The following is a 10,625-nucleotide window of genomic DNA, read 5'->3' as shown; positions in this document are numbered from 1 at the left end:
GGGTGATGAGATCAGGGTCACACAGTGTGCTCAATTTGGCAAATGAGGATTAGAACCCTGAACTCTTGATGCCCTTGTCTGCAAATAGATACCTACATGAATATCTCGCTAAAACCAGCAAAGGCAAATGTCACCCAAAAAAGGCCTTGCCGGATCAGCTATGCAAAAAGTGCTTCAACTACTTTTTAATAGCCACGCACTTCTTTATTTAGCACCTGCTGTGCTTTCCTGAGGCAAATGTCAATAATTTTTGTGTGCTATCCTGTCCTGTTTGTAAGTGCTTCCAATACTAGTAGATAGAACAATCGTGGCGCAGGTAGATAAAAATGTGTCCAGGAACACACAGCTCTTTTGCAAATGGAGGGGATCTGGGATTACATGCAGGCCAAGTTGTGCAGAAGGCGCCATTACTACAAGAGGGCTACTTCCCTTTACAGGAAAAATGCAAAGCAAATACAGTCAGCTGCAATTGATGATTGCCACTAGAATAAAACAACGCGTATTACAGAAAAAGGAAACTCACTCCCTGTACAAATCCACTCTGGAAGGTAAAATTACCACTGACTGTAAGCACATTTCCATTGCCAATATCCACCATCAAAAAAGATAGGCCAGAAAATGAAGGAATGTACCACTCAAACTAAGAACAGTTGTGAAGCAGTTTTCTAACAGGAAAAATCGACTAAAAGCTTCCAAAATAAGAAATGTAAGTTGCACGGGCAAATAAACACTCATCTAATGATGCAAGAGAATTTTGTCTTGCAAAGGCCTTTTTCTTCCCTCAAATAAAAGTGTATTGTTAATTTGGAAGTAGTTTTACCAAGAATAAATGTTATCATCACAATTCTACACATATACATGCTCTTTGTTGTCTTCTCCAAAATGGAGACATTGGTACTCATAGTGTTTTCGAAAGCATCTGGAGCACCCAAAAAAAGTCGACAAGGAGCAGATATTTTAAATACAGGATGCATGAGAGGGAATGCCATCCAGGGGTTCTGATGACATCATAGCAATCCATGCCTTCAAATGCTACAGGAACAATAACAAATGGCAAACAGTAAGAAAACCTTGTGGCTGGGTGGTTCAGGCCTGTGACTTCCATTCGATTTTCACCTCAGAGAGAACGGCCCCCTCCAACCCCCTAGCCCCGCTCGCATCTTCCTTTGTGGACACAGTACATTAACAGGCGTGCTGGGCTCAATTAAGCTGGTACTTGACCCCCCACAGCAAGACCCATCCCCCTTCATCACAATAAGTTTGCTTCTCAGAGCAGCGCCCAGTGCGAGGCTCTGTCTGGGACAACGGCCTCGAGCTGAAGCCATTCAACAATCCTTGAGTGCAGACAGTAAGGCTGGGGAATGCGCGACCCCCTTCCCATGACGCCACGGCCCCCCTGGGGGTCGCGCCCCACAGATTGAAGACCGCTGGTCTAGACCCTGTTCCTTATGGGAACAGTCCAGCCTGAAGCCAAGCCAGGTCTTCCCTGGACCAGAACAAGCATCCTGGGACCGGTCCAGGCTAACACCCCTCATCAGTCAGGCTAGCTTGAATCTAGCAGCAAAGTGAGCAAGGGACCCACGTCTGGGCATACCTTGCCAACTTAGAGCAAACAACGCAAACACAAGGAGATGATAGATGGAGAACTGAAACTTTTGAGACACTCACCCCAAATCACAGATCTAGGTTTAATCCATCATTGTTTTTTAGCTCACTTCGCCACCCCAGTTCAAACCCAGCCATATGCAAATCAGTCTTGACCCTGTTCCTCGTGGGAACAGCCCAGCCCAAACTGCCAAGCCAGAATATTTATTTTGTCACCAGTGGCAAGAGAATGCGAAAGTGAGCAGTGGGTCCTGAGGACAAGGAAGAGTTTAAGGCGTGCAGAGTTCGAACGATGATGGATGGTGCATTGACAAAGAGGGGTTCAGAATATGGAGCAGGCCAAAGAACATGCCAGTTTAGCTTGGCACCACAAACATGAGGAGAAATTAAAGTAAGTCTGAGGACCATGTTAGACGTGGCTCACAAAGGACAAAGGGATAAGTATGATGTAGCGTAACCTATGTACTGATTTCTGGTGGCCATCCATGGATACAGCAGTGGGGTATGGTGTTCGAGATTGTGTAACGTTTGCCATTAGTCACAAGTCCCAGAAGACAATACTTAGTTACATGCCTCAGGTCCAGCATCTCTCCCAGGGATATACAAACTTGGCCCTGGAAATAGCAAGCTTGTTAGCAGTTTTGGCTCATGGACTATTATTTAACAATGCTAGCAGCGAGGTTAGTTGATATGGTATCTGCACTTTTCTGATGGAGCAGCCAATAAATTTGTTTGGAAGGGTAGGATACCCCAAGAAAAGTGTTATAGTAGTTTAACTAGGTGGAGATGAAGTTTTTTTTTAAATCGGTAGGGGGATGATAAAGCATGTCAGAACTTCCTTGTATCACCTCCACAGTAATGATAGGGTGTAAAGTTTCAAGAGGGTATTTAGGATAACATGAAATTGTGAATCAGGGACGAGAGAACAGAACAAAGGTGGCTGTGGTGGCTGTATTGCCGAGGTGTGAGGTATGGAAATACTTGTGGGATAAGGATACATCTTATAGGGACACGTAGTAGTTGAAAGTATGCATGTTTCAGTTGATTTTCACTTTGTGGTCCAAAGACTTAACTGAGGCTTGGTGCCACAGTAAGAGAACGGGTTCAGGACTCGTGTAGTGCCACAAATCAGGTCCAAGGTGGAAATATCAATGGTTTTTCATCAGACTCCTTGCTAGATTGTGTATAAACATACCTTTCTTGGACATGTTTGGGCAACAAAAAAGGCAGAGCTATCAGCCATGTGCAACAGGTGCAACCCAGAGTGGCCCCTGGTCATGTTGCTATTCATCTGCCATAAAGAAACAAAATAGGTTCATCAACCATTTCCAATAGTGTTAAAGGTGCCTGGACTATTCATGTTTTGGCACGAGTGCTGGGGAGGCAGTCACCACAGTGTAAATGGCCTATTTAAGGAGGGGATGCCTTGTCTGAATTCACAGGGCGTGAAACTTTTACAGGGATTGCAAAATCGCACATCCTTTACATCACTGGTAGCAGTTTGTTGTCTGTGTTGTGTTCCTGGTCCCTAAGCAGGCATCCTTAGATTCTTGAACAGAGACGGTCTTAGTATAGCATTGCAAGACAAGCTGGACAGGTGCTGACATGTATGAATGTATAACTTCCTGATCAATGTCATGTCGATATGTTTGCAGGGATCATAATGGTCAGAAACGTTGTCCGTTGTCCATGTTGCTGACCCTCACACAGAGAGTGACAGCTAGTATTGGGGAACAGGGTGCTTAGGGAGTCAGGTGAAGGCCTGCTGGTACAAGCTGAAATCTGGACGGAGAGCGACAAGGTGGAGGTCCAACTTTCTAGGCATGATTCGGCTGATGTGTACCAGCGGCCAGTGACCACTAAAAGTGGTGAAAAGAGACAGTGTTAGGAATGACCCAGCCACAGCCTCATATCACCAGCAGATATTACTGTGCTTCTTCACAGGCAGGTTGTGTCTCACAAAGCCAAGTATTTTTGCCTAAAAAATAAATTTTTGGAGTTGTCAATTATCCAGTTTGTCCTGAGTACTGCCTGTATGCGTGTTAAGTCCATCACAATCTTCTATGGGTCACCAAGCCAATTTCACAGGATACTGGCTTTGTTCAAACAAAGCAAAACCAAAATCACAAGATGTTTAACCTATTCTGGAAAAACTTGGCCCTCGTAGCCTCTTCCACAAGGTCAGGGCTAACTGTGTGATGAGAAAACAGTCTGGTTCATGATGGCATATTTTCCATTTCGATTGATAAATGCTCCTGTACAAAAATATTTTTGTTTTATCATTTTATTGTCTTCAGATGAGACAAAAATAAATATTTAAATAAGAGATAAAAACCTGAAATGTAGAAGAATTTAGACTGCATACTTCAGATGACGTAGTTTCGTTTGGGATAGAAAAATGCAATAGTTTAAGTTACATTTAAAATACATTAATTTAGAAAAAGTCAAAGTCTTAGTCCGTAGCATTCTTCAAACTCTCCAGAATTTCTCTTGAACCTTGAAGAACGCTTAGATCTTCTAATCTCAATGCTTCCACCAACCCCAGCTGGTCCTCCAAACCCAAATTATCACTTTTCATATTGGAAATCTGTAAAAGGAAAACAAATGTTACATTGACAGGTATGAATACAAATATTACATTGACGTACATTGTGATTGATATCTTTGCTCACAAAGTAGTGTTCAAATTGATGCCTCCTTATAATAGTGATTTTGTTTTCTTTTTAATTAATGAAGGTAAAGTATAGGCCATCCCAGGGGTAAATGAGGCCCTACCTCTATGTATAAAGCAGGGCCAACATCCACGTCGATATGTTCCTACACAGGCTGGGAAAACTGCTCCCCACAATGAAACAAAGCTCTTTTTTTCAGCTCGATGAAAGGGAAGTCTCTACTTTACATTGATGGTGAAAAGAGCACAGAAATATAAAATCCTCAACTCTTCCCATGAAATGTTCTTTTTTCAAGCTACTAATGTGGGAGCTCAGCAGAAAAGTAGGAATTGTTCTTGAGGGACAGTCTAAGATGAACTTCAAGGCTAGCTGCAGAGCATTGACCTGGATGAAATGGGGGCAGGATGTGCCCAGCCCTCATGCCCCCAAGTCTTTAATTATTCAGTTCTTCCATGAGCAGCACTGAGCATCTTGCTATTTTGTCTGTGTGAAGGTTCAGCACATTGAGTCCTTGCAGCCACTGGACTTCACTAGGGTAGGTAGGTGTCAAACCACTAAATGCTGCCAACCACAGTTGCTGACTGATGGGCATAAATTTCATATTCAATGAAGTTGTTTTAGGTGCTGAAGGGATGATCGCACGAAGACGCGAACTGACCTGAAGGAAAAAGAGGCAATCTCTGAGTAATCTGGTGCCTCAGAAACAGTGACAGTGCAGAGTTACTCACATGCCTGACATGAACTGACTGTTTCTGCCCAGTTCTCACAAGTTTACAATTAAATCAATTTCCATATAGGTCAGTCGACATGCAAAAGGTCTCAAGACAAGCGCGCTTGGCAATGCTTATGTGTCATAGTCAAGCCAATGAGGAGTTAATGTATTGCATTATACTGTATTATGTTGCGTTGCATTGCACTGCTTGTGTCTTCAGCAGAGGCAAAGGCATGCTTGCCTACCTAGAGAGCAAGAGATCACCCAACAGGCCGGCGCCTTTTAAAGATAGACAGGGCTGTGGGTGGTTCACTGATGTACATGGGTAAAAAGCTGAATAGTGGGAATTCAGAAAACTAAAACTCTCATTCGTGCTCGCTGTATTTTTTCCTTTAAAAATATTAAGAGAAGCCACATGTGCACAGCATAGCCAGCAATAAAATAAACATTCTGACAAATATGTATACTATGTGTTACTTTGTTGTTTGGCAAGCATTTCAATGGCAACTAATCATGTACCTAAATGAGATTTAGATTTTAAATTGAACCCAGGCTTTGAATGCACAACTATCTCATTCCACGTGAGATGGTATTTGTACTCACTTCTCAGCAATCTACGAAGACGGGTACTATGTAGTATTTAGAAATGAGAGGAGGCAAAAGGAGTAGTGTGCTATGGAGGAAAACCTCTGCAATACAATATTATTTTCCTCTATGTCCCATGCTTATATATTTGGTGTTCTACAAGTGTCAGGTTGTGGGTTGCGCCTTGTGTGCCACCAAGCATCCTGGGAGTCTTGTGATTGCACTGTCACAAGATCAAGTGCAAGGAGCATCTGAGGTCCCAGAAGTGATGGTACCAATACAGCAAAAAGAGCCCCCTGGGATGAGGAATAAGTGCAATAGAATTAATGAGATAAACTTGTTTTTATGTTTGGTATCTTGCTACAGTAGCGTTTAGCAGTCTAATGAACACCGGATTGCATAGAATAGAATACACCATGTGTGGGTTTTGGGAAGGCTTTCTTGTTTATCTCATCCCTCTACCTGATTTGATGGCTTTCCTCCCTTTCTTTAGGTCGAGCATTCGAGACCTCTTCTATATACATTAGTATATACTATAGTAAATATACTATAGTATATACTTATTAGTGTATGTACTTTGTGGGCTCTCTAGATCAGCCCTAGGACTTGTCTGATTCTGCTTAGGGACTTTTTTTCTGTTCAACTGCCTCTATTTAATTGTCTTGATAGAAAACGACCAGCAGAGGTCAGTAGAATACCAGAATTGGTGTCTGCCACAGGACTTTAAAAAATAATAATAATAATCTGGCAACTGCCTCTATTTAACTTTCTTGATAGAAATCGACTAGCAGAGATCAGTGAAATAGCAGAATTACTTTAGCATTCTCTAGATTCCAGTCCATAGAAATTGTCCTCCACGAGCACCCGTAGACTAAAATACTTTTTTCAAATCTTGTATTTCAAGTGATATGACCACCGAAGGCCCTGCTTTTATATTAAAAGATTTGAACTATACCATTTCCCGCTGAAAGGCAATATTTCTCTCTATGTGTTGCCATACCTGGCGTGTCACGCAGTTGGGTGCTTACTTTCCCTCCATGTTAAAGAACAGTAGCTGTTTCAGCACCCAGGATAATGTGCTGCATAGCTAAATACATTTAAGGTCCCAAAGGCGAGACCGATTGCATTGCAAATGCTTGTTTTGAGTTAGTCTTGCCCCAGGAGCATCCCCTCTTTACTATTGCTTTTGACTAAATTAGTTGTATTATTTCACTGTTGACATCATGGTTCTTTTGTTTGCACTTTAAACTTTCATTTCCAGTTCTGACTTCCATAGGTGTGCAAGTCCAGATCCTATCTTTTGCTTGCTTCCCGACGCCATACATGGAGCACGCTTTTGCTCATTACCTCTCTTCTCCATATACCCAGTCAGTTTATCTCCTCCCACTCTACCTTCAAGTTGTCAACACCAACTCGGTGTCCTGCTATATCTCGCTCTCCCTCCTCTACCGCTCTGTAGCCGCCCTGGCTTTTGCTCCCTCCTTCTCCAACAATGTCCTGTCTTATGCTAGCTGCCACTATTGGTTTTGCCAATGCCTGGAGATTCTAAAAGTGCGCTGGTACTGGCAAACCCTACAGCAGTGGCTGGCTTCTGAGAAAAAATATCTGCTATATGTTTAAGATGGCTACCATGTGGAGTTGCGCAATGGGGCAGCAATGTTAAAATGATAGTATTTTCTGAACTCTGAAGATTGTAGCCACATTGATTAACACAACATAGTATGATGAAACTTAGTGGCCTTCTTGAGAGAATGAAAAAATCTTTGTCGGTCATCTTGAAAGTAAAGGAAATACACTTCCAAAATGGCTAGTGGCGGCTACTGGACATGCAAGCACATGGGCACTGAACAACCCCTTTCTGTCGTGTCAGTGAAAAGAGGATCTTCCCTTCTCTTGCACAGAGGGAAGACTAAAGAAAACAGCATCATATTTGCAGATATGCCCGTGAACTTGAGGCGAGAAAATGAGGGAATCATGCTTGCTTGCTTAGTCCAGAACTCAATGCCATGTCATCACCAATAAGATCTAAATCTTAGTAGAGTGTTGCAGAACACAGCGGATATCTCCAGAATCGTGGAGCCCAACCATCCAGTGCCAACGATGCGAGGCAGCCGCAACCAGGGACAGAAACATCAGAGCAGTCAGAGGATCATAGACCTTATTTCCTCCCTACCACATCCCTCCTGAGGCACAGCCGGGAGAGGAAACGCCGCTAATTTGCTGATTTGCACAGACTTAAAAAAACTGCTTTTAATCTGTTTTTAAACTTTGTATTTACCTGCTTTCCTCACTGAAGCATCCCCCAGAGCGGAGCTAGCGCTCAGAGGGAGTGCCTGAGAGAGCCCTCCTCAGCCGCCATCGGCCACGAGGAAGCGAGGGACACGCCCCCTCGAAGCCACGCCCACTTATCTCGCTATATATAGCGCGCTGATTCTCAAGCGCACAGAATACCACATCCCTCCTGAGGCACAGCCGGGAGAGGAAACGCCGCTAATTTGCTGATTTGCAGACTTAAAAAAACTGCTTTTAATCTGTATTAAACTTTGTATTTACCTGCTTTCCTCACTGAAGCATCCCCCAGAGCGGAGCTAGCGCTCAGAAGGAGTGCCTGAGAGAGCCCTCCTCAGCCGCCATCGGCCACGAGGAAGCGAGGGACACGCCCCCCTCGAAGCCACGCCCACTTATCTCGCTATATATAGCGCGCTGATTCTCAAGCGCACAGAATACCACATCCCTCCTGAGGCACAGCCGGGAGAGGAAACGCCGCTAATTTGCTGATTTGCACAGACTTAAAAAAACTGCTTTTAATCTGTTTTTAAACTTTGTATTTACCTGCTTTCCTCACTGAAGCATCCCCCAGAGCGGAGCTAGCGCTCAGAGGGAGTGCCTGAGAGAGCCCTCCTCAGCCGCCATCGGCCACGAGGAAGCGAGGGACACACCCCCCTCAAAGCCACGCCCACTTATCTCGCTATATATAGCGCGCTGATTCTCAAGCGCACAGAATACCACATCCCTCCTGAGGCACAGCCGGGAGAGGAAACGCCGCTAATTTGCTGATTTGCACAGACTTAAAAAAAACTGCTTTTAATCTGTTTTTAAACTTTGTATTTACCTGCTTTCCTCACTGAAGCATACCCCAGAGCGGAGCTAGCGCTCAGAGGGAGTGCCTGAAAGAGCCCTCCTCAGCCGCCATCGGCCACGAGGAAGCGAGGGACACGCCCCCCAATCCCCCCAATAAATATGTGCATGCACAGGAAGCGCAGCGGGCGCGACGAACGCGCGCCAAAGGCGCGCATAAGGCAAGCTCGTCTGCGCTCGTCCGCGCCGAGTTCGGGCCAAGGGCCAGAACCCTTGTGCCCCGAACAACCGATCGCATATTCTACAGTGCGGCCCTCCTTCATAGTCTGAGGGCCCCCACGGACAATCACAGCTGTCACAGATACCCCGCTGACAACCTACCCCAACTCTGTCCAGACTGCCACAAACCCCTCAAACCCACTACAACCCCCAAACCGCTTCACAATTTCCGGATGTTCTTGCTGAACTGCCGCTCCCTCCCCAAACATACAGCCGAAATAATGCTGTTAATAGAAGAACATTCACCCGACATTCTGTTCCTAACAGAAACCTGGCTCTTCCCGGAAGCCGATCCAGCCATAATAGCTGCGCTTCCTGCAGACTTTCAAATCCTGCACCAGGACCGGTCAAAAGGGAGGGGAGGAGGCCTAGCCATAATATATAAAGAACAGTTCAACTGCCGAGTGGCCGCCGAAACCATTCTAGACTGCGAAAGCCTAACCTTTAATATCGAACTGTCCCCTAATAAGTGCCTTTCAGGCACCTTGATCTACCGACCCCCAGACCCCCTAGGCAGTTCCACGTCAGTCTACCCGCAAATGTAGCCGAACGTATTAATTCCTCATCCAACTTCATCCTGCTAGGTGATTTTAACTTTCACTTTGACTCGTCCTCTGACCTCACTGCTTCGATTTTAACAGGCGACCTAGCAGCTCTGCTGCTCTCACAACGGGTCATTCTGCCCACACATGTAAAGGGCCACTTGCTTGACCCGGTTTTTAGCAACTGCATCGACCTCCTAACTAGTCCCCCTAACCCCCTCCCCTGGACGGATCATTTCCTGATCCCCATCAACTGGACTATCCCTAAACCCCCGAACCTACCCCCACCACAAGACTCAAGAGAGCCTGGCCCCAGCTGATGATTGATAACTGGACTAATACACTTATAAAGAGCCGACCCCTGATCGCCGACAACCCCGATCCAGCCAACCAGGCTTACGTTAATTGGATCTCCCAATCTCTCGATATTGCCCTTTCGAAAAAGAAAATCACGCTTAAACGCCTCCATAAAACTGCCCCGTGGTACACGGTGAATCTGAGAGACAAAAAACGGTGCTGTAGGAAATACGAAAGACGATGGCGAACTGACTACTCATCGGAACATAAAATACTCTACCGAGAAGCCATTAGCGACTACAAAAGTCTGATCAAAGAAGCCCAGGCCGCCTACTTCTCGGAGAAAATTGTTCTTGCAAAATCCAAACCGAAGGAAATTTTCAAAATCATAAAACAGCTAGCTAAACCTCCGCCCAGCCTACCGATGGACAAACCCACCTCCCATTGCAATAAAGTTGCCGAATTTTTCCATCAGAAAATCAGTTCCATCTACTCGGCCTTCCCCCTGAACAATTCCCCTCCTCCCACTACCTCCCTACATCCTACCGACTCAGTCCATAATCTACAGCCACCCACGTTGTCTCATTTTCCTCCACTGGAACTTGCCTTGCTGGAGTCTCTGGCACGCTAAGTCAAATCTGGTTCCCCTAATGACCCAGCCCCCCCAGAGATAATAATGGCGGCCTTACAGACCACCCTACCCATATTAAGGGACGTCCTAAACACCTCCATCTCCACGGGCATAGTTCCTATAGTTTGGAAGCAAGCCATGGTGAAAGCCCTGCTGAAGAAACCGAGCCTAGACCCCACGGATATGAGCAACTACCGCCCAATATCCTTGCTCCCCTGGGCAAG

General features: G+C 45.3%; 1 protein-coding gene across 1 annotated transcript in view; it reads right to left on the bottom strand.

Moving 5' to 3' along the window:
- Positions 1–3,873: 3,873 nt before the first annotated feature.
- The window catches only part of SETD4 (SET domain containing 4), a 120,278-nt gene continuing 113,526 nt past the window's right edge, over positions 3,874–10,625 (bottom strand). The window contains exon 11 of the mRNA XM_078656897.1: positions 3,874–4,192. Within this exon, the coding sequence (XP_078513023.1) occupies positions 4,058–4,192 (135 nt within the window). The 3' untranslated portion in view covers positions 3,874–4,057. The remainder of the gene's footprint in view (positions 4,193–10,625) is intronic.

The sequence above is a fragment of the Lissotriton helveticus genome, chromosome 8 (assembly GCF_964261635.1).
Source record: "Lissotriton helveticus chromosome 8, aLisHel1.1, whole genome shotgun sequence".
Taxonomy (NCBI): Eukaryota; Metazoa; Chordata; class Amphibia; order Caudata; family Salamandridae; genus Lissotriton; species Lissotriton helveticus.
The sequence above is the reverse complement of the archived record's forward strand: the minus strand, read 5'-3'. Positions and strand labels throughout refer to the sequence as shown.